The following is a 23,547-nucleotide window of genomic DNA, read 5'->3' on the forward strand; positions in this document are numbered from 1 at the left end:
AATTTAATCAAATATGGCGCCAAACCAGGGCCTCGTGCACCTCAAGGAGTACGACATCAAGGACAGCAATGTCGAGCTCATTGGCTCGGACATTGACCGTCGCGTGAAGTACAACTCCGCCGCAACCGAGCCCGCATGGAACGACGGAAAGGTCGGCCAGGAGGCAGGCCTGCATATCTGGCGCATCGAGGAATTCGAGGTCGTCGCTTGGCCGAAGGAAAAGTACGGCCAGTTCATGGACGGCGACAGCTACATCGTCCTCCACTCGTATAAAGTCGGCTCCAAGGACGATGCTGAGAAGCTAGGCCATGAGATCTTCTTCTGGCTCGGAGCCCACACGACGCAGGATGAGGCCGGCACCGCGGCGTACAAGACGGTAGAGCTCGATGAGTTCCTGCACGGCGCTGCGACCCAGCATCGTGAGGTGCAGTCGGCGCCCTCGGATGACTTCTTGGAACTCTTCCCTAGAATTCAGATCCGCTCAGGTGGTGTTCGATCAGGATTCCGCCACGTCGAGGAGGATGAACCCAAGGGAGAAATTCTCACGCTCCTGCGCATCTTCAAGAACCCGTCCGTTGGTGCGAGTGGCGTTGTGGTGCACGAGGTCGAGCCCACGTGGAAAAGCTTGGACGACGAAGACGTCTTCGTGCTGGACACTGGCGACAAGATTTGGCAGTGGCAGGGCAAGAGCTGCAGTCCGATGGAAAAGGCCAAGGCTGCTCAAGTCGTCAACGACATGACCCTGGCGAAACACATCGATGTAGAGGTGTTGACACAGGAGGAGTCGAGGTCCCGCGTGATCGTGGGCTTGCTCGGTGGTGACGACGACACCCCCCAGTCCGGATTCAAATGCCCCAGACCTGTCAGGTCGGCGTCCAAGGCCCACGCGGGCGAGAGGCCCCAGAAGCTCTTCAGGCTGAGCGACGCATCTGGCGAGCTCAGATTCGACCTAGTCAAGGACGGCAGCAAGGCCTCGATGTCAGACTTTGATGGCCAGGATGTCTTCCTCTTGGATGATGCGGGACGTACCGTGTGGGTGTGGGAAGGGCAGGGTGCGAGCAGAGGCGAGAAGGCAAACTGGCTAAGAGTCGCCCAGGCCTACATTCGTCAGTTGCAGGGAGCAGACGAGGCCAACGAGGCGCACCTCACGCCCGTCGCCAAGGTGGTTGAGGGTAACGAGAGCCGGGCCTTCAGGAAGGCCGTCCAGGCGTAAGAGATGGACGGGGGTTGTCGAAGTATTGGAAGCATCTTTCCAGGCGAGTGGTAAATCGAAGACAGGATGTATTTGTCCTCGCAGCGTTTGGAATTGATCGAGGAGACGCGATCTCATAGTTGAAATGTGTGTGATTCAGTTTGACGTGACGTCGAGAGACGCGGGATCGTTGAGGCAAAGGTTGTGAAGGCACATTCCTGCCCTTTGCAGCTTCCCTCAGTGTCATTCGGATTGGAAGGCGTTCTGAAGGAGACGCTGCAGGAAAGTGCGGTCCTTCTGGACGGTCGTCGAGGCAGGTAGAGTCCTGCCTCAAGTAGTGGAATACCTCACGCTTGCCGTTTATTATTCACAATCCACGTCCTTACTGATTGCTCGATCAAAACAGTGCTATACATGATCTGGATACTACGACTATCGTTGATTAGTCTCGACGTATGAAGTCAAAATTCGCTAGGAAGGAAATTGCCGTTCTGACATCCTGATGAACACTCCTAGGTGCTCCAGAGAAAAGACAAGAGCATAAGCGATTACAGGGCAACGTATCCAATTGAAATGACAACAAAACACGACAGAGCCAGTAGAAACAACAAAAAATGACAGGAATAAACAACCCTCCGCCCGGTCAGCAGGGCTCTGCTCCACAGACTCAATACTCGGTGATTCGACGCGAAATCATGAGGTCCTAGCACGGGTCTTGGGTGGCCCGTCGTCGGAGTCAGTTGAGCTGGGAGGCCTCGCTCTCTTCTCTCCTCTGGGTGCCAAAGGATTGGGCAAAGGGTGCAGCATGATTGGCCCCTGACGTCCAGATATCATTCGCAGAAGACCAGGGGTGCAGGTCAAGTGAGTCTCTGGTATGTAAGTGTCCCTCGCCCTACATATGGCCTGTCTATGCAGTAATTCAGTGTCCAGGTCCATTGTGTGAAGATGGAGGTCCAAGATATCAGCGATTGCGTACGCCAGAGCGTTCTCATGCCCCGACCATGAGATATTCTCAAACCCGGACGCGTTCAAAAGCCACTTGGCGTAGTCTTTGTTGCTTGCGATGAAGGGTCGCAGTAGGTCTTCACTGAGCGCCGATGCTCCAGCATGACAACAGTCGAGAATGGTCAAGACGTCGGTCCTGACTTCGAGAATGGCCTTGGCTACATCACTCCAGCGGACACACGTGCCATCCTCTTTATGGCTGCGACTTTCAATTAGCAGGAACGCTCGTTCTAGAGAAACAGTAAAGATGTAGGCATGTGAGTGGGATGGTATCACTCCTACCTGGCAAGGGTCAAGCGATTCTCACCATCGGGCCATGAACCGCCATGCCCATAGTACCAAATGATCAACAGTGTGTCCAGGTTCGGCTTCTCCTTGATGTCCGCAGCATAAGCGCGAATCTTGCTTTTCAGGCTCTGCAAGGGCTCGGGTTTCGGAATTCGGAACTCTTCCACCTCGTAATTGTAGGATTCGAGGGCTTCCCGCGCTCTTATCACTTCGCCAAAACTGAGGGTATGTTCTTCCCACCTGATTAGTAAAGCTCGGATCTTGTCGTACCGCTTTTGTCCTTTTGTGAAAGGTTGAGGACCTGACGCTGATGTCGACAGTGAGGAGGCGGACAAATCGGCCCCTTCGCGATCCGTTTCTTGTTCTGGAATGAAGTCAGAAAAGGCGGTCAACAGAAGGGGGCAGATCCCGGTACTTGGAGACAGCTGCTTGGTGGTCAAGGAAACGTCATTCAATAGCTCGTCCAGAGGCCTAGAGCTGTCGTCCCGAGATGGTTCCGTTTCGAGAAGAAGCTGGCCAAGCTCTTCACAAAATAGGATGCATTCATCTTGAACTGAATCCGAGTTCTTAGTTGCTCTGACATGCCTCATGGCTAGACGGGCTAGTGACCAAATTAGAAAGCAGTTCAAGTTGCGCGACAAAGGGAGATACTTGCCGAGACTGTCAATGGCAGAATCTTCGATCTCGAAATGCCCAAGTAGGTTGGGCCTGAAGCGCTGCCAGGTGGCTGATCTTCAAGAGGAAAAGTCAGGGAGCCGTCACCGACGTTTCACTCTCAAGCGGCTGCTTGTGGTGCATTGCCGAAACCTCCATCGTCATTCCGTCGGGAGTTCAGTTTGATTCCAAACCTGTCTGTTGAGCGTGATAGATTCAAGATTCAGTCTCAATAAGACCCAATGGCCCCAGCCTCATCACCGGTAATGGCCGTGATGTTTCCCGCATAAGCTGAATCAGGGGAAACGGCCCTTTGACAAGTTCCACTAAGTTTCTCCAGAACTTGAGACACCATTTGTTGTTTCATGCCAGTAAAGAACCCCAAAATAATCCCTGGAAATACTTCAAAAGAAGCGTCTGCAGCAACCCAAGCTAATTCAGTTCTCCCTGCAACATTAACAAAGGCTGTGGGTGTATGAGGTAGACTTAGAGGCAAGAAGCGCGTAAGGATTCGAAAATACACGAAGAAAACTGTTTTCTTAGAATATCCGGGAACAAGCTGTCTGAAAACATTTTAAAGAGGATGCAAAGAGAAGGTCAACATAAGAAACGGTGCGCATTAGAACGTACATTGTTCCCCATCCTTCTATAGGTAATGATAATTAGTAGCTATGTATCCACAGCGCCCTAGCAATCACCGAATTAAGACGAGAATGCTGTCAGTTGAAAGCCTGAAATAGTATCTAATATTGACATTAATTCTATACGCGATGTTGTTCAGCTTAGCATGCAGCTATTCTCAGCACTGATCAATCTATCTCTTCTGCTTGTACCCGTGACGCATTTGTTGGCAAGGGTAGACTTCTATCAACATTCATCAGCACACAACGGTATGTCTTATCTACCAGTATTCGCAGATGCTGGTAGCCATCGCCGAATTTTGTGCCTGCTATTCTGACAATTTCCACCAAGACATCGATCGGACCAACGTCCATCGCTGACCAAACACTGTTTGGCGGATGCGGATTAAGTGACAGGACGTCAGCTAGTGAACATCCCACGTCAAAAACTTTCTCCAAAATGGCAACTCCGTTGGCTTCGAAGGCCTTTGATGGCAGTAATCGGGAAATGAGGACGGTTTCGCGGGCTATCGACGAAGGATAGCTGAGCGACATGCTATCTCTACTATTTGTGCTGCTTGATAGTAGGGAATTTGACACGCAAATCTTCCAGACGATGATCTTGAGCCACTCTCGAGTGACTAGTAAGTCTGCTTGCTGTGCCTCGGGATAGTGCGATACTTTGGCAAGACAATTCGACAATTTGTCCTGCAGCCGCCTGAATTGCGCTGCCTTTGTCGTTTTTAACGCCGGAGAAATAGGTAGGTTCATAGTGGTAATAAAGTCGAAGTCAAATGGAAGGAAAAGCGAAACGAGATCAAGAAATCCTGCCAGAATCTCGGCGTCAGGACTAAGAGGGTCGACTTCGGGCAGGTTAATTGTAGGTAGTAGCGTTAGTGGTCTTTCTCGCTGTATTGTGAAAGACCGTTCCGTGACGAAGAGTGTCCAAAACATCCGTCGAGCATACGTAGCAACGGTCTGATCCCTGATTTCGCTGTATGTTGCCTCTTCGTGGAGCCGGAGCGTTTGCAGGATTGTAACAGATTCTCTGAGATAAACCCACGCGGCGTTCCCGTTATTGAGACAGAAGAAAGCATGCGAGAGAAAGAATGACGTGTAGATGTGCGTGAGGGATAGACTTTCGGCAAGATGAATATGCCGTCTTGCACGAAGCGTTTCCTGGACGAAGAATTCGGGCGTTGGAAGAATTACGCTGGGCTGAGCTGGCGATAGTAGATGTGCTGACGTCGGCTCAAACTTTTGCAACAACACTTCTGAATCCAAAGCTATGGTTGCACAGCATGATGTCAACAACCCGTACTTTTCGGGTGACTCGGAATAAGTCGAGACGCATTCTTCCATGCAATTGCGATCCAATATGGGCGTGATGGGATATTTTCGTATGAAGTAAACGTCCAGATATCGTCTGAACAGGTCGGCTGAAACTAGAGGTGACGGCCGAAATTCGACCTGAGTCTCGCTCCATGATGCGGCTTCCGCAGTTCGAGCACTGTCGGAACCTGTTCACTCCGACTTAGTTGCCGAACCTGGAGTAAATTACCGCCCGATGATGATATTTACGCTTCAGTCGTGGCCCTTTTGGTCCGGTCTTCTTGGGCACGGCGTTGTAAGTACAGTCAACCCTCGCCAACCGACAGTTCATGCACGGACGGCACCCGTCGCATCTAATCTTGCGGGTATGGCAGATATCGCATGCTTGTCGTATTCTGGAAGACGCCTTCCCTGCCGTTGGATAAGCGACTTTGGGCGGCATACTCGCCGTTCGCGTCTGGGAGGCAGCGCATTCGAAAATTTTCTAGATGGTTATACTGTGATGATGAACAGTGTTTTGGACAACGGACTTTTCGTCAGTCCTTTCTTATCGTCTGAGGGCTAGATTTAGACTCGTCACGACGGTTTCAGATTAATCACCTATCAGCGAAAGATTCAACGACGAGCCTAACTAAAATAGAGTTCGATAGACCATTCTGCCCGAGTACGACAACGCTAGGGAACGGACGGCTCCGAAGAGTTACAATTCCGGCAGGCAGTCGAACATCAACGTTCTAGAAAGGCCATTGGAAGAGAACAGGTGATCTAGGTCGCTATGCTTTGGTAAAGCTGGTCTCATCTAAAAGTGCCGAACAACACTAGTGAAAAGTTTTATTCATTTAACACCTAAAGGTTGTTTGCGCACTCCACAGCGTAATTTAGTGCCCAACCAGAGCCTGGTGACTAGGACCATATCTAGTTCCATGAGGCTTAGCAGCGTCAATAATCCTTCTCATCTCCTTCTTTTCTTCCTCTGTCAACTCGACATCTCGAGACGCCCAGTTCTCCTCTAGCCTCTTGGCCTTCGTTGTACCGGGGATGGCAATCATGCCCTGAGCAGCAACCCACGCGAGGGCGATCTGGGGCAGAGTGCAGCCCTTCTTGTCTGCAAGCTTCTTAATCTCATCGACAATATCCTTGTTCTTGTAGAAGTTCTCTCCCTGGAACTTGGGAACTGTTTCAACCGATGTCAGCACGGTGCGCATACAGTAGTCACTTCAGACGAGGCAACTAACCACTGCGACGGAAGTCATCCGGAGCGAAGTCGTCGGGGCTCTTGAAAGGGAAATCGTCGACCAGCCAGCCATGACCCAGAGGGCTGTAGGCGACATACGCGACTCCCAACTCCTTGGCGGTGTCGATCAGTCCGTCGGTCTCGTGGAGAGTCTCAAAGGCTGAGTACTCTGCTTGGACTGCATCAATCTTGACGACTGCGTCTTGTCAGCTTCCTTGATTGAATATTGTTAGAGCTGTACCGAAACTCACTAGAGTTGGCCTTGCGCAGTGTCGCAGCTGAGCACTCGGACAAGCCAATGTACTTCGTCTTTCCCGCCTTCCGAATCTCATCCAGTGCAGGAATAGACTCCTCCAGTGGCGTGTCTGGTATTTGAGTCAGCTTAGAACTTCAAGAGTCTTCGACAGAGTGACATACTAGGGTCAATGCGGTGAAGATAGTAGAGGTCGGGGGCGAAGCCAAGTCTCTCAATGGTTCCCTCGATGTATTGCTTAATGTGGGACGCAGAGTTGGTCACTCCACCCTTTCCAAACACATCGAAACCGCACTTAGAAGCGACTGGAAAGAGTTAGTTTCAATCTGGGTTCATGAGCCTCTTGGACTTACTGAAAACCTTGTCGCGAACGTTGTGTTTCCTAATGAACTCTCCAAGGAGCTTCTCGTTTACACCTGCTTGGTAGACCACCTGAATTAAAATAGTTAGAGCTCGCAATTGCAACTGCGAAAACTTGAGTAACACTTACAGCAGTGTCCCAGAACGTGCATCCCAGCTCAATTGCCTTCAGAAGCACGGGCTCAGCCTCCTCGAGACTCAAGTTGGAACCGAGACCAAAGCTGATTCCCATAGCACCAAAGCCAGGGGAAGGGACCTCAATGTCTCCGAAAGCTAGTGTCTTGACCATTTTGATTGGTTGATCTAGTGCCGTTTGATAGTTGAATTGAATTCTTGAATCGTGTGTGCCAAAGTCTCTACTGACAAGTAAACAGATAGTGACGCTTGGCAACTAGACTTCTTTATATATAATGAGAACTTGTACGATTGAGATTCTCGGGATGACGTACAGCGCGCGGGTGAATGAGAGAGCGCCGTGATGCACTGACGGAGTCCCGGCGTTAACATGCGGGTCGCTGACGACCTGGCAAACTGGCGCCACAAAACACAGCATCGGGACCACCTGGCGGCAAACATAGTGGGGCCCATGAATCGGATCACCGAGTAGAATGTTTTCGAAGACCGGATTTAGAGCTTGTCCCCGCTGACATGGACTTAAGATGGAAATATCAATGATATATTGAATGCAATTGAAATCATTGGTAGGTCTTCTGTCCGCGATGAGTGACTGAGGTAGTCGGGGTCATTGCCCGCCCCAAGACCTCGTTAACGCACGTGTGTAAGGCCTCCTGTGTCTTATTAAGAATGCTAATTCCCAGGAAATGTTTTTCTTGGACAGGGTAGAATACGGCCCCTCTTGCCGTCCCTCCACTACACAGATGTACGATTATGAGGATTGCAGTTTGGAAGTCGCCATCCTGTCGGGATTGATGACTATTCCCATTTTCAAGACGATATCTAAGGGCCCATGAAAATCGATGCACCCGTTTTGGGCGGGCAGCAAAGCTCTTCGAATGCATTATTGACATCGAACTGTCAGCTCGAACAAGGGCTTCAAATTCCTTGCCACCTATTCAGTCTATCTTTCCTATGCTAGAGCGATTACTTTTCCTGAGGTCAGACTCTACCTGACGATCGTTGCCGTTGTTACTTCTATCGTCGTTGTCGTCGTCGCTATCGCTACTATCGTATTCAGTGGGAGTAATTGCGGCCACAGGAAAGCCGCGCAGACACAGGAAACTAGGTGGCCTACTATCCAACGGACCATTCCTCTATTTCGCTGACTACGGGACGTGTTGGACTATTCTATCTTGATTCTTTGCGCCTCGTCCCGTGGATACCGTGGAACGCGCGGAGCTAGATGATTTCCCACTCACTATGTTCCGGCAATTTTGCCCCGAAGGAGTTGATTCTTCTTACTGACGCTTGCGCGACGGCTCGCTTTGGTTGGCAGGTTCACTAGCTTATTGCAACGAAACAGATTTTGTAGAAAAAATACCAGGTGGTTAGCTGTGAACGTCCAGGCACATTGAATCGTGTGCACCTTGAGGGCTCGGACTTAATTTGCAAACCCCGTTCATGTCATCTTGCTCAGAGTTCAATTCATGACCAGCTCATGGCGATTCGTGTGGATACCTAACATCTCTTGACCAGGTCTTTTGGACCTTGGTGCTTCTTTGTCGGTACCGCAGCTTCATGCCATAAAAGCCAGTGCTCCCCCGACTTGATATCTCTCATCAGGTCTTACCCCTGAAGTCTGCTCAACCAGAGATCTCCCAGCCATGTTTGTTCCGCATACTGTTCTTCCGGCCTTCGGGCTCGCCGTCCTCTCTCTGGCTGCATCAGTCCACTCTCTGCCTTACAGCTATTGCAACGGCAAGACGGCGAACGTGACGTCGGTTCATACGGTTCCTGGCACCACAACACTCGAGAACCTCGCAGTCCGGCGCAATGGCAATGTTCTGGTCGCCTCCATTTCATCGCCGATCCTACATCAATTGTCTCCTACGAACAAACACCCTCCGATTCCCGTTGCCAGCATAGACGGCGTCACTGGTCTTCTTGGAATCTCCGAGATGGAGCGCGACTCTTTCTACGTCGTTGGATCGAACCTGACGTCGACTGAGAACTCTAACGGAGTGTGGAAAGTCAATCTCCGCAACTTCGAAATTTCCCGAAACGGCACTGTCACTCAGCCTGCCGAAGTTTCATTGGTCCAGCGCATCCCCTCGGCAAAGCAGCTTAACGGCATGACCCGTCTGGCAGCGAACGATACGAAGAACCTTCTTGTTTCGGATTCAAGCGCGGGGACGGTCTACCGTCTTGATGTCGACACTGGAGTTTTCGATACGGTTCTCGAGGAGCCTGAAATGGCTCCATTGTCTACCGGTCTCAGCATCGGCATTAATGGCATTCGCATTCGCGGAAGCGACCTCTTCTTTGTGAGCTTGGACCAGGGTCTGTTTGCAAAACTTCCCATCTCCCTTGCCGATGGGTCGGCAGCTGGGCCTGTCCAAGTTCTAGCCTCAAACATCACCTTCGGCGACGACTTTACGCTGTCAGAGGATGGGAAATGGGCTTATGTTGCCACAAACGGTCCTCAAGAGGTTCTTAAAATCGATGCAGTTAGGGGCGGAAAGGATGTTCTCGCATCCTCACCCTTGCTGGGGTCTGCGTCCTCCGTGGCTTTGGACAGATTTCAACCTGCAAGGATTCTCTATGTGACCGGCGCGGCAACGGCGGGTAATAGTACTATTGGTCAACTTTCTAGGATTGCCCTCCAGTGCTGAGGCGATGTCAAAGTTCATCATTTGCGAAAGGATAGCTCCCGACACGAAGGATAGCTCCTGGCATGTAAGGCGGGGAGCGACGCTTGACCTACCAGAAGAGTGTGTTGGCGAGGACCTGAGGGGTGACAGGGAAACTCTAATTGTAATTGTTAGTACTTTCGGTATGGCCGAGTCACGTTAAGGTTGTGAGGACTTCACAATCCTTGTGCAGATTGTGCGCATGAGTGGCCTTTGCGTTATACAGAATGAAAAGGGGTATTTTATTCATGTCGCTATCTAATGGTTTTCTTTCGTTGCTCCCACCAGCTGTGTAGTGGAGGTGCACCTGAGCACAAAATGTCTATTGGTGTGTCCAAGAGGAATTTGTCGATTACTTCTGGCGGGGCGATACCGAGGTCGTCCAGTCGAAATAGACGTTGTCCGAACTTCTTCAACATTGCGGAGAAGCCAGGCACGACTTCTGCTACTTTGAAGAGTTCGTAGCCTCTCTCGAGCATTCCAGTGCCTATCATCGTGTCCATGATCGCCCTTGCCGCTCCTAGTGAGCAAGCGATGTTAGCAACTGTAAACTTGAGACCCGGATTCCGGGCTGTAGCCAAACGTTTGTCACTTACCGATGCCAAACCTTTCCATCTCTGTTTCTGTTTCGATGATTTGATACTTCGTAAACATTGGGTTGGTTGTCTCCAGCTTCCGTGCTTGAACGTGCATATTGTAGAGACTGATTTCGAATGGGGAACCCCGAGTGGCCCAGACAGTCCAAAAGTCCTGGTTATGGGTGTTCTCCACGTATTGAACGAGATCCTCGATGACTGCCTTCTCAAATATCCACTCCACGCTGAGAGAAGAGTACGAGTTAGTTGGTGTGATTGGCAGTTAGGTCCGCGAATCTTGCCTACCTCTCTAAGTTCCAGAACTTCTGCCCAAACGACTCAATGTCCCGATTCAGTACGTTCGCAGAGCTGCCTATGATGGCTCGCATGAAGTCGGTGTTGGTCATTTTAGACCTGAATATTGTTGGGTTCTTGATGTAACTGTCGAAAGTCTGCCTGATGCTGAACGGCTGCACAGCAATGGCTTCGGAGTCCAACCACAGTGCCCAGTCATACTTGAGTTCCATAGCCGCGACCATCTTTTTGATTGTTTGGTACTGATATTTGTTGCGTTCACTTATCAGCGCCGAGGTGTCTGCGCCCGTGATTTTGCCTTTAGTCAAAGTGTGAAAAACTGGCGGCAATATGTCGAAAAGGTTCACAATGTTGAACTTCGGTTTCGGTCCGTTAATGTTCGCCGGTGGTGTTTGGAATATGCTGAATGTTTTGCCACAACTCTTCAGACCGTTCAAGGCATCTTGGAACTCCTTCACCTCATTGAAGTCAGAAACGATTACGTGGATGTCGATTTCTTGGTAGTCGGTGCACAGGCACATGAATGACTGGAAGAACTCGATGGCCAGCGGTATATGTTTTGTCTAGATGCCAAGCATGTTAGTCCATTGGTACTAGGCACCAGTGCCTTCCCGTGAAGAGAACCTACGTATGTTGGAAGGATGATGGCATATTTCAAACCATTTAGTCCGGCCGGTTTTGCTGTTATTGAATGACTTGGAATGAGTGAAAGAGTCCCGCCATCGTCGGTCGTATTCGTTGTCGCATCGGTATTGTGCGTCGACTGGTAGTCATGTTGTGTCTTCGAGTGGCCCTCGGTAAAGTGAAGAGAGCCCAAATCGAATTTTGGCCATAGGTTAAGGCTGAAGAAAACCACCAATATTACCAAACAGCTCAAGCAACTCAAGTACACGATGCGTGCCTCTCGCGCTTGCACTGAAAACCTCTTCGTCGATATCATGATCGCAAGTCGGCCATCTGTGGAGGGATAAAATTTCCTGCCCGGAGGCAGCAACAGAGAGTTTCTGCACGCTGTCCTTCATCCTATATAACGCTTCCCACGATAGGGTTGCTGGCGTAATCGAAGTTTCCATCCTCCTGCCCGCAACCTTGAACTAGGAACTGGCCCGTCAACTCGTTGTCAAGGGTATATGGACTTGAGTTAAGGGGCTGAGTCTTATCGCAAGTTGATGGGAAATGTCGATGTACATTTGACCGTTTCAGAAATGAGACCAAGCTGGGGTTCAACTCATGACATTGACTTTTCTGCTGAAACGTTCGCATTCCGTCCATCCCGTCTGGCTGAGTGGCCCTTTCACCAAATGTCCGTCCCCCACAACTCTCACCCCGTCTTCTCTGTCATGACTTCGGCGAACGGCAAACCTTCATGACTGGATATTTCCGCTTCACTGTACACGTCTAGGCTCATCCTTGCTCTCTCCAGAGCAACTGACAAATGGCCACCCTCCGCGGCGCACCCCTCATGCTAGCCGGCGCACCCTTCGGTGGCTGGAGTGTGGCTAGGCATGTGTGAAGTCCGCTGCTGTACTGCTTTACTAGAGGATGTCGTGTAAGCCTTGCTTACTCTGCCCTCTACCCTCCGGCCTGCCCTCCTTCTGGGTTTCGTTCTGCTAGCTTGCCCTAAGCCCTGCCCTCTATAAGTGAGGCCTTAGAAGCAGAAGGAAGGCCAGCCAGCAGAGGGTAATCTAGCAGGTGAGTAGCAGAAAGTAGGATAGAGACCGTGTTTTCACAGTAACACAGAACTATCGCGAGTTTCCTAAGCAGCCAATCGCCAGTGATTACCTCAGCGTCAAGCCACCGAAGGGTGCGCCGGCTAGCAGGAGGGGTGTGAAATAAGAGCCCCCTTGACAAATTGAAGCGCTCCTTGTTTCCCCTTCGCTCCCAGGCTAAGCCTTGAAGGCCCTATCCGCGCGGCTATGATCCGTCACACAAGCGTCACCTAGGTCGTCGTTGAAAAGCTTGTTCCTCACTTGGCTATGCGGAGCAGGCCAACCCCTGTCAGTGAGACCCCAGGTTCCAGAACGTTGGACAGGTGTGTATGGTACGGGTGATGGATGAAACCCATCATCTGTTCAATGGTGTCTTCATCTTGAGAACCGTCTGAACGGCGCCCTCATCTGCGGTGGGATCATTGCAACGTAAGCTAGTACGCGATTCCGAGCGTCATTCGGAAACCGATTCGTGCTAGAACTTGACAGTAGATATCCTCTGCCGACCCAACCGAGTCCGATATTGATGCTTCGACGGATAAAGCGTTCAAGGCTTCCATGGTGACCAGGACAGGCCACCCACTTCACGGAGTTTAAAGTTTCCCGGCCCCCGCCTTGTGTCTTCTGAGAGTGTTGTAAGTGCGCCCACCGGCCTGCGCCTACATCGTTTGCAGGCGAGAATAATAAAATCTGAAGTATTAACTCCAAAGTTTGAAGGGCACTAAGAGTAAGACAGCAAATGGAAGAGAGGAGCGTCGTAATCCACTGACTACTTTGGATCAATCAAGGAGAAGCATACGATTATTTCCAAAATCCTGCATCATTCAGCCCTTTATAAGTCTTCTCCACCATCCTTCGCCTTGCCCGAGTGATCGGACTGCCCAAGGCGATCGACGTAGCGATCTTTCATAGGCACACTCTCGTAAGCATCCGAACCCCCCGCTCTCTGATACCAGTAAGCCACCACCGCGTACAGACAGTCATTCCCAGGCCCCCAATTGTTCGGCTTGTACTTCTCGATGTACGCTTCAAAGCTCTTGTGAAACGGTACATCGTCGCATACGTGAAAGCGACAGACAGAGGTGTGACCATTGGCGTCCAGTTCCACGTAGGGCTGGCAAGCGTAGGCACTGTCGAAGGTTGGGAAGGGCGGTTCGGCCGCCCACGCATATCCAACGTAGTCCTCGGACCCTGTTCCGAAGGTCGACGGGAACTTTTCACCGTCAACGAAGAACTTCTCATCTCCTTCTCCCCACCACCAGTCAATTGACTTCTCGCCGCCGACGCCATACCACCAGTCTTTGGCCGGCACTTTTGGTTCTTGCCAGTGATTCCAGACATGCATCTGCACTCCACAGAAACGACCAGGGCCATCGTCCAAGATAAGGAGTGGCCAGTCTATGTCTCTCCCTTGGCTGATGGGTCGCTCTAGGAATGCGTCTCGGTGCCACTTGGCGTGGAACCGTAGCATGTCCTTTGCAGACTTTTCCAGCGGACGGTGGCAGATCGTTAAAAAGAGTTTTGCCTCTTTCTTCCCATCGTTTGTAATCTTGAGCAGAGCACGGTCGGAGAACGGCATGAACCAGTGACTGTAGAAGCCGCCACCGTCCGTTGACCCTTGGGTTAAAGAACGGTAGGTCTGAATACCAGGAACACTTCCGAAGAAGTCCCCGAGTGGTGCCCAGACGCTTGGGGTCTTGTCGTTGTCCCATATGATCTGGAAAACCAGCTCGCGTAAGATTTGAGCAGTTTCCTGGTGAGACTCTGGAAGATCCAACGGAACAACCCGCATTCCAGTAATAGCCCTGTTTCCAATGATCTCCCGGACGGCATGTGTCTTGCCAGATGGGATGGTAACGGTGAGGGTCTCCAACGAGTCATCTTTGGATCGTGGGAGTGCGGACCACCCACGCTGGCCGAGTTCGCGATCAGCAGCGGCGAGCGCTAGACAAGCCTCTCGGTCAAAATTCCCATCAAACCGCGGCACTTTCGTATCTTTGGGGAACTTGGTGTACGTGAAGTGATAGTATGCTCCCCAGCCGGGACCAAGACGAACCTTGGCGTACTTGTTGTAGGGGATGGGGATGAAGCAATTGCGGCCTCGTGACAAGGTCGGTGCAATTGAGGGGAAGTTGAGCGGCATGTCTTGAAACCGATCAAAGAAATCTCGGAAAGGCATGTCAATCACCGGCTTCTCATTGTCTCTGTCGTCGATGAAGACCTGGATGCGTCCCATGTCAGGCATCGCAGACCATATTCGCCAGATAACTCCTGGGCCTTCTTGCTCGAAAGCGACGACCCATTCTCCCTCCTCGCGGATGATGCCTCGGCCATCGTCATTTGCATCCCAGTCGATGTAGGTGTCGGTATCCGGGTCGTACCGAGAGCGACGGTCATAGCTCGACATGCACCCACCGCGCTCCTCCGCCTCGGGCGGTTCCGCAAGACGCTCGAGGTCGTAGAGCCTTCGGACAATATCAGGATATGTCAGCTGCATTTTTCTGTTTTCTCGCTGGGTCCTCGAAATAGATGGACAATCTAGGATGAGGGGTCAAAACATGTTGCTCAGGTCGGCATTGATGCGGTTCCCGAGGTCTTATACAGTTGGGGTAAAACAACCCGCAACTGCACATGACTAGTTTTAAGGTTTGTAACAGACAGAGAACATCACCCCTGCCAGAGCAAAAAGCGTGAATTGTGACATTTCATCAGCCCATTCTTGGGTCATACATAGCTCGGTTACGTTGATGAAGACAGGAGGGTCAAGCATGGGAAAGCCGACCAGCCATATGACATTGCATTTAGGTATGTGTATGATTGGCATCTCAGTCTTGGGATCAAGCCACCCCTTTATTTTTAGTGATGTCAAGACATCACACAAGTGCCATCTGATCCCCAAACTAGCAACCCTACGTACTCGTTATCTCAGCCATTATCTACGGACTTCTAAGCTAGCAATGCTTTCAACAAGTTCCAAGCCAAGCTTCCTCTCACGATCAATGAATGAAAGTAATTAAGAGATTGCTTAATTGTTCTATGTCTTAGTGGCTATACTTCCTGTGCACTTAGTAACTTTGATGAGGATAATTGTAGTAGACGATGACGATAGACGACGACGATAGACGACGACGATAGACGATAATAACAGTAACGACAATAGTAACAAAAATAGTAATAATAGTAGCGACGATAGTAGTAACGGCGACGATAGTAAGGTATAGGCACAGGAAAAGTAGTCACTCTAGCACAGGAAAATAAGGCCGTCCATTAATTAATGCAGGTAATCCTGGGCAATGACCTGCGAAAAGAAATTTACGATATGGCCAGTTGATTCATAACAACATTGTCTGAAGGTGTTTTCCATGTTTATTCTTTTGCTTGTGTATCTGAAGCATTGACAAGTAATACGTCAGAGTCTATGACGTTAAAAACAAAGGTATTGTACAAGAACTTGCGGTTCTAGGCACACGGCCATCGCAATGAGAATCTTTCATTCACAGAGCAATGGTAATTTAACAATAGTGTTGTGGTTTAATCCATGGCTTATTGTGTAGCGAAAAAAGGCAGACGACAGCAGGAGTCCGTTGTTTCAATGGCTCAGTCTGGACACAACCTGCAGCCAAGACGCCTCATTATTTTCGTATCACAAATGCATTCATGAATGAAACCCTCAAGACCTTCTCTGTTCTGCCTTCCTACCATATAAACACGTCCTGAATGTTGTTGGGTTTCTTGACAAACCACAGACCCACATCATTCCACTGACCAAAACATCAACCCAAAGCAACAACCAAGCATCATCTCAACCAGCCTTGATTAACAGCGAAATGTCATCACAGACTTTTTCACCATCTTCTCCGGTCGCAAAGCTCGAGGCCCTGCCTTTTGAACTTCTGCTTCAAATTGCAGAATACCTCGCACACCATGACCCTCCCTTACAAGAAAAGTGCCTAGCAGCCCGGTCAGGCCATGGAGACTTCGAACAATACCATCAACGCTTTAACCATACAGAAGCACTGCTTACCTGCTCCTGTGGGGAGGCAAAGGAGGCAGACCACCTAGTCTACTGCCGAAAGACCTTAGCGAGGAGGCTTCAGTGGCCCACCCTCCACCCCTCTAGTCCACAGGAGCCTATAGGACCAATAGGATCTCTGGATCGATACTACAAGGGGCTAATCACTGATCAGGAAGGCTTCCAGGCCTTTCTCTGCGTGACAGATTTCTTCCGGAAGATCTGCCCGCGGTACTAGGGCCTAGGTCTGAACCTAGGCCTTAGTAACGAACCCCCCCCCCTCGTAGAGGAACTGACGAGTATAACGGAACCAGGGAACCAGCGGGAACTAGGGACGGATAGAACACATAGTAGCCTATGGGCAAGATTTGGAGGACGTTAGGAAGAGGCGTGTACTGTAGAGTATATAGCTTGAGCCTGCGGCCCTCCACGCCATATACCCCTCGGGAGGTCGGCCGCAAGGGCGGCTGCGCCCTTGCCGCCACGGCGTTAAATACAACAACAACAACAACAAGAAAAGTGTCTGGTTGGGCAATACCTTGCCAAGGGGGGTGACGAAGAACGAAGTGAATAGACCGGAAAAGTTTGGGAATTGACACCGTCTCTAGACACCAGATATCCTGGTGAGTTGTTGGTGTCTTCGTTCCAAGTCTCGGATTTACTCAACTTGGGGAGGTGCCACTCACGGCTGCAGGAAGTCTGCGCGGAATTCGTCTATCGTCAGCCGAATTTGGTTGGCAACGGAAAGGAAGGTCTCCCAAGATTCCTTCACACCATCACATACAGAAGACCCGAACTCCAAAACTCAGTCACCGATTTGGCTGTGTCGTGGTTAAGATCCGGGAACTCTGGCCCTGGATATAGAGGCGCGGACATGATCAAGAAGTATTTGCGACCAAACTTGATCAATCTCACCAACTTGAGTGCTCTAGACATTGAGAACCACCCATCCGATGGGACAGTCTATCTTTCTCAATGGTGTGCTCTACTTCCGCACTTTCCTGCCTTGCGTAGACTGTCCATGAGAGGCTTCCGCAAACAGCTATCAAAGCTCTTGCCTCGGCTGCCGCAGGTGGATGAGGCATGGTTCTATAATTGCACGGTTTCAACCAAACCGGAATGTCGGCGAATTATCGCCTGCCTTCCAAACATTCGTACGCTAGTCAACTTTCGCAGCCTTCGACATCTTTCTGAAAACGCCCTCGGCGAGATTTCGAATAAGCTGGAGACCTGTGCTTGGCTTGTGCCGTCGAAGAATATGGCTGATTGCAACAAAGGTCTGCGCCGATTCACAAAACTGAAACATCTGAAGATCATGGACTTGGAGGCCTTTCTCCAAGGCAATTTTGTCAATTTCTCGGATACTCTGGAAACATTGGAGCTAGTGCGCGGTCCCGCCTCAATGTGGCATTATGGTCCGTTGGATCAAGGTTCCTACACCAGATTGCGGTCTCTTCTTGTGCAGCTTGCAACCCAGTGCGCGCAGATATACACAACGATGCGGATTGTTGATTTGAGACGCATTTATGCTGACCTTCTTGGTAGCCATCCGAGCATCCGCCGCGCGATGCAACTCTTCAGGTACTTCATCGAAGATAACTTCCTCGAGAACGGCAGTAAACTTCTTCTTCGCGGCGAAGATAAACCGACGCTGGGTAGCAGCTTTCGCTATAGGCTGCCTGTTCCCTCTTCCTCATTAACTGGTTAACATGAGTGAGTGATGAAAGCGGTGTTGAAGTTTCCTATCTCGTCGCAATAGATAGGCGTAATAGTATGAATTGACTCTTTTGATGCTCAACATTTTTGCCATCACTTCTGCCAATGCCTCCATAGAAGCTTCTGCATCTTCTACAAGTGCTGCACTGGATTGGATTCATCGTAAGTTGGTGAGAGTGAGGTCGTTGGCAGGAATTCCAGTAGACCTTCGACACCTGATCCTACCCAATCAACCTTTCACCAAAGTGTTTCTGTGCATAACATCGTACACGCCACTTCCTGATCCCATGATACTATGTGTCTTCATTGTCATGTTCCTCAAATATTGAATATTTAGGGTAGATCCTTTTGCCAGGTGATGTAGTTTCTGTCTCAAGCGAAGCCGCTGCATTCCACTTACTTCACGACGTGATCGGCAATACCATCGTTCTTGATCTTGCTATTCTCCGGTACCTGAAAGCTATAATACGGCTTGCATTCATAATTATAACGGCATCTATTTTGTGAAAAAATGTCAACCATCAGTCACGGCATCGGGAACCTGAGTGACAAGAAGGGACACGTTGCTTTAGTTTAATAGATGACCTGATTATACGAACTTCTGTTGAAGTCAGGTAGCATCTATGCATGTTATCCCTTGTTCCGTCGTCTTCATTGTCCCCGTTGCCGTTCACGCTGTCGTGCTCTTTGTCATCACAGTCTCCATCAACTGCCACTTGAAACTAGTGAGATATTCATCCTCGTTCAGCCCAAGTTTGCTCCCTCAGCTGACGAACTGATGAGCCTTGATCTGTACTTTGCTACTAATTTGTACATGTAAGTCCAATCTCGCATTTTTAGAAGTGATCCCATTCATACCTGCAGTGTCACCTGCATGGCAGGGGTCATATTTTGCTCCGATCTCAGACATAATACAGATCATAAAAGGGTACGTCATAACTGTGATACCACTCCTCCTGTGTCAAGGCATGATCCCTCGTCCACTGCTTTCTTTCTTTTTCATTTCCCTCATAGGGCCAACATAATCTGCCACGCAGCCTTTCCTTGTTTTCTAAAGGAGTTCTGCTCGGGACAACCAGGTCTGTATGAAGTATGGTTGGACTCAGGTGGATCCCCAAATTTCTTGTGGTTTCCGTCCATTTTGTGTTCGTTTCCTTGTCCATTCGAAACTCCCAGGATGATTCAATTGTCATCTTTGCAGTATTTCCTCTCCGTCCATATCGGAAGAAAAATTGGTGTTTATTCTCCTCGCAGTGCCACAGCTCCATGAGCTCCAGCTTGGGCATCCTGCTTGCCGCTCGTGCCGCAAGATGCAGCAGTTTGTTGGCGCGTGTATGCTTCACTGAAGATTCAAGCCTGGGCGTTGTAAGAGCTAAATGTTTTAGCTCTGGCAACATTTAGCTCTGGCCAAGGCTGAGGCCCTGCCGACAAAAAGAAATCCAGAGCATCAAACACACACGTTGCGTAGAGCGTTTCCAGCTGACGGCTTGCCTTGGCCGCTACCGTTGCTAGGTCAAAAATATCTGGCGTATCGTCTCCGGTGTGCATCCAAGGATGGCCCTCTTCCCAAAGAGATACCCTCTTAACTTCCTTTGGCATCTCGGTTAGAAGCGTCCAATATGCCAGACCAAGCAACTCATTATGTCGTTGGTCCATCCCACGCCAAGGCTCGTAAACAAGCTCCTCGACATTTGGTAACATTCCAATTATGTATTCGAGAGCTTGTGGAGATGGGGTTCTGTGGTGTTGCAGGCTGATGACAAACTGCAAGACAGCCGGGATCTTTGCGCTGCTTGGAAACTGCAGGTCGTCATTGTCGGGAAGGACGAAGTCGAGGAGATTTCCAAAGGTCCGTTGCGTATGCTCACGACCATGATCCAGGCTGCGCCTGTCTAGAGACTGCAGCCTCTGCGGTTCGTCTTTGTCGGAAAGACCAAAGTCGAGGAGATTTCTAACCGTCGTACGCATCTGCACAAGGCCATGGTTCCGTTGGCTGAGCTGTTCGATCCGGTCTCTTCTTCGAGGTTTCGTACCCTCCAAACCGTCCAAATCATTTATGCCCAAGTTCTTGAGTCTGAAATTTGACCAGGCGTGTAGGGTATCGCTTGGGGAACTTGCGCTCAACTCAAGCGATAGACCGCGACATCCCTGCCATTCCGAGAGGGTCTTGAGGAGGCTCAGCAAATTCCTGGTAAATGCCTGGTTGTTGAAATGAATCGTCGTCTCGTCTTCTGCCACGCCGTAGTCCTCAGACAGGTACTCTTCCAACTCCACGTGGAGATGGATCCTTTTAACGAGTCCACATCGGCGGCCGTGCATAATGTTACAGAAGTAGGCCTTCCTCTTCTCGAAGGAGATTGAACGAGTTGTAAAGGAAGCCTTCAAAAAATACCTGCCATTCTTTGCAGATCCTGGAAAGCTGGGGGAACCTTCTTCTCTTGGCATCGGTTCTAGCCACCTAGTCTAGAACCGCCAGACGGAGTTCTGATGGCAGTTCACTCCATCCTGTGAATGTCGTGGTACTTGTTCTGTGCGTCTGGCACTCTGTAGTCTCATTCGCATGCCCTGTCTCCTTAGAGACGCCGGCCGCCTTTTTAGTAGTGGATTCGAGAACTTTCCCCGTAGTTTCCGATGAGTCGCTGCGGACGTTCATTTTGGGGGTTTCCAAAATAAGGAAAGTTGATGATGATCTGTGTGTAGTGTGATGGTCCTCGGTGTATCAAGCAGAAAGTCTTTGCAGATGGTAAATGAGGGTCAAATTTCTGGCTACTATCAAATTTACGGGTCATGTTCTCCAAGACGACTCACAAGGTCAGTCGTTTTAACGTTCACAAACATGAGGGAGAGGAAGCTTTATGAAACTAGACCTTTATGGTCTCGGGACAGTCAGGTTACTACCAGTCACTTGTGAACTTATTAGGATGAGTCATTCTGCGGTAGACCTTCAGACTGGTGTGAAGGATACGGAAGCGTTATCATGTACGGATTCACAGGCATGGCTTTACTGCCTTGCGGGATTGGGATAGCCCTGTTACATTTTTTTAGCATGGTCCGGCTGATTGCATTGCTTTTCTTTGAGTAACTCAGCGCATGTCTATTTTATTAAACAATGATAGCTGTTGAAGATCTTGAATATAAATGGTAGGAATTGAAGTAAACTACACCCTTACACGGGTTTGAGAGAGGGTTTTTCTTCGCGCGTCCACTCTATAAAGAAATTCCACCACATGACGTGGAATGCTTACAGTCACAATCACATTCATCCTCGCTGACCTCGAACTCTGAGCCCCTGTTGGAGCTGAGGTCATCAAATTCTGACATGCATTCCTCATCCGTTAGATAAGCGTCGTTACCTATGTCCTCAGGCCCCTCTTCTATCGTGCTGGAGGTTGGTATGAGTTCATAATCAGATAAAGTGGTTCCTGTTCAGGCTCCTGACGAGGCCCCTGTTGAGTTTCATGCTGAGATTCCTGTTGACATTCCTGTTGATGTTCCTGCTCAGGTTCCTGCTCAGGCTCCGGTCCAGGATCCTGTCGGGGATACTCAGGAAGAATACAAGTGACCCCAATTTCTTCAAAGCGCTTTTTAGCAGCGTCAAACACGGGTGGCGCCTCACATTTGTACGTCCCCGGCGACGGAATGTACTCGATAGAACTGACATCCACCACCCGAACGCTGGTGTAGTTCAGTTCACAGCTCTCCGCCAACCTCCGAAGCATGCGTTTCCAATCACCCAAATTTTGTTGCGGCTCGTCCGCTTCTTCATCCCATATCCCTTCTGCCGGATACACGTATTCCACAGTTTCTAGGGTACAGAAAAGGTTGGATAGCTCCGAGCAAGCAATCTCCCCTGCGACTAGACTGTTGTACGCATTTGACTTGAGGTGTTTTAGGCTCTTCAGACGGCGAAGGGCGTTCTGACAGATGAGCTCGCGCCCAGTACCTGTCCACACGAGCGTGTGGAGAGTGTCTGCAAAGGGCTCGAAGACGTCTTCCGGGATGTGGCCCCAGACATTCTTGCTGTTCATGATGAAGAGGGTATGCAGAGAGGGGAATTTCTGGAAGACTCTCCTGATTGAATTGCCATTGTTGGCGGAGTGTCCCAGCACCGAACATTCGTTAAAATGAGCCTCCTTGACCTGCGGTAGGTAAGGAAGCTCGCATTCCATGTACTGAAAGCCTCTGAGAAACAGGTGGGTTAGCGCCGGTAGCTTTGGCAGCAGTTGATACCATTCCCAGCGCTGGCTTGAGTCGTGGCAGATGTCAATCTCGAGACGGCGTAAATTGCTCAACCCCCGGAGCTCATCATAGAGTACATTCCTGATTCCCCATTTCCACCCAAAGGTATCATGGATTTGCTTTCCTTCTGGACGGCAGGTGTATCTTACAGAAAGCCTTTTGACCAGCGGCTGCAGGACCTCTCCATTCCCGGCAAGGGTATCCAAGGCGTTCCATATTCTTTCGTATGGAGCGTCTAGAAGAACCACGTTGCGGTAGATTTCTCTATAACAGATCTCTGATAATCTGGAGCTCGTCCTCGCAAAGTTGAGCAGGTCGTTGTCAACGTTGAAGGAGAGCCATTTTGGAACAACATGGGCCGCGCAGAATGTCTCCAAAGGGTTGGAGTACCCGACGTATCGAGCAACTGACCAGTATGTTTCTGTTTCATCGCCGCCCTTTCGTAGCGCGTATCGAGCTTTGATGTCGGAGGTTAGGTCGGGAAAGGTGATCCATTTTGGAATGAGGTGGCTAACGATCAACGCCAGTATCTCAGTCGGGAGCGTGGTCAAGGTCGATTTGATTTTATCTGAGACAGCTCTTGTAAGCGTAGAATCGCATGACAAGGAGATTATTTTTGGGTTAAATTCCAATCCTGGAGTTTGTCGCGGGTTTGTCGGGCTTTCGGCGCAGTTGGGGCAACACATGGCTGCTTCTTTTGGACGTCTTAGTTGGTCTTTGAAATGAATGGAGAATCTTCTTTACGTGTTTCGGAGATGTGAAAGGAGAAGCCATTACGGCATGTCTGCTAAGTTTGCTTCGATCTATATACGTAGCGGCGGGGTCCATACCCTAACACCTGGATTGTTGGTAAGAATGGCCTCGGAACTCAGTGTGCAAGGGTTCCTTAGTTGAGCAACAGATGATCATTCACTATCCAAACTCTCAATTCTGGAACTATTCTATTCTAGAAAGTATGGAATGATTCAAGTAAAGGGGTTTCACAAATAGATCGAGATTGTATTACACGCGTGTCGTTTGTCAAGCTTGTTCGCTTGAATACGTAAGAGAAAGTTGTTTCTCTATTCCAAAGGCAAGTTTTATTTCCAGAAGCGTCCTGCTGCTTTTTATCACAAAAGGTCTGAAATGCCAGCGATGAAATGATCATTACCCGGACGATTGGTTGACGCGTGACTGTTGAAAAATTCTCAAGAGTCCGATAGAATATGCGGAGGAATGGAATGAATATGAAAGAAA

At 49.9% G+C, this 23,547-nt stretch overlaps 7 protein-coding genes across 7 annotated transcripts; 2 read left to right on the forward strand and 5 right to left on the reverse strand.

Moving 5' to 3' along the window:
- Positions 1 to 13: 13 nt before the first annotated feature.
- On the forward strand, positions 14 to 1,213 carry sevA (Severin; the record flags this gene model as incomplete). Its single annotated transcript, XM_037317650.1, has 1 exon — positions 14 to 1,213. The coding sequence occupies one exon, from the start codon at positions 14 to 16 to the stop codon at positions 1,211 to 1,213; it is 1,200 nt and encodes a 399-aa protein (XP_037183419.1).
- Positions 1,214 to 2,475: 1,262 nt separating this feature from the next.
- On the reverse strand, positions 2,476 to 3,075 carry CGCA056_v002393 (uncharacterized protein; the record flags this gene model as incomplete). Its single annotated transcript, XM_037317651.1, has 2 exons — positions 2,476 to 2,849; positions 2,901 to 3,075. The coding sequence occupies 2 exons, from the start codon at positions 3,073 to 3,075 to the stop codon at positions 2,476 to 2,478; spliced, it is 549 nt and encodes a 182-aa protein (XP_037183418.1).
- A 2,894-nt stretch (positions 3,076 to 5,969) lies between these two features.
- On the reverse strand, positions 5,970 to 7,227 carry CGCA056_v002394 (Aldo-keto reductase yakc; the record flags this gene model as incomplete). The annotated part of the gene is made up of 6 exons (XM_037317652.1): positions 5,970 to 6,265; positions 6,327 to 6,521; positions 6,577 to 6,690; positions 6,743 to 6,883; positions 6,932 to 7,010; positions 7,069 to 7,227. 6 exons carry the CDS (start codon positions 7,225 to 7,227, stop codon positions 5,970 to 5,972), a joined length of 984 nt encoding a protein of 327 aa, XP_037183421.1.
- Positions 7,228 to 8,719: 1,492 nt separating this feature from the next.
- CGCA056_v002395 (uncharacterized protein) lies at positions 8,720 to 9,727 on the forward strand (the record flags this gene model as incomplete). Its single annotated transcript, XM_037317653.1, has 1 exon — positions 8,720 to 9,727. One exon carries the CDS (start codon positions 8,720 to 8,722, stop codon positions 9,725 to 9,727), a length of 1,008 nt encoding a protein of 335 aa, XP_037183420.1.
- Positions 9,728 to 9,815: 88 nt separating this feature from the next.
- CGCA056_v002396 (uncharacterized protein) lies at positions 9,816 to 11,298 on the reverse strand (the record flags this gene model as incomplete). Its single annotated transcript, XM_037317654.1, has 5 exons — positions 9,816 to 9,863; positions 10,102 to 10,265; positions 10,342 to 10,565; positions 10,627 to 11,198; positions 11,296 to 11,298. The coding sequence occupies 5 exons, from the start codon at positions 11,296 to 11,298 to the stop codon at positions 9,816 to 9,818; spliced, it is 1,011 nt and encodes a 336-aa protein (XP_037183423.1).
- A 1,878-nt stretch (positions 11,299 to 13,176) lies between these two features.
- CGCA056_v002397 (uncharacterized protein) lies at positions 13,177 to 14,841 on the reverse strand (the record flags this gene model as incomplete). The annotated part of the gene is made up of 1 exon (XM_037317655.1): positions 13,177 to 14,841. The coding sequence occupies one exon, from the start codon at positions 14,839 to 14,841 to the stop codon at positions 13,177 to 13,179; it is 1,665 nt and encodes a 554-aa protein (XP_037183422.1).
- A 6,605-nt stretch (positions 14,842 to 21,446) lies between these two features.
- Positions 21,447 to 22,997, reverse strand: CGCA056_v002398 (uncharacterized protein; the record flags this gene model as incomplete). The annotated part of the gene is made up of 1 exon (XM_037317656.1): positions 21,447 to 22,997. The coding sequence occupies one exon, from the start codon at positions 22,995 to 22,997 to the stop codon at positions 21,447 to 21,449; it is 1,551 nt and encodes a 516-aa protein (XP_037183425.1).
- Between the last annotated feature and the right edge of the window lie 550 nt (positions 22,998 to 23,547).

Source organism: Colletotrichum aenigma (assembly GCF_013390185.1).
Source record: "Colletotrichum aenigma strain Cg56 chromosome Unknown KSG_Cg56_contig02, whole genome shotgun sequence".
NCBI lineage: Eukaryota > Fungi > Ascomycota > Sordariomycetes > Glomerellales > Glomerellaceae > Colletotrichum > Colletotrichum aenigma.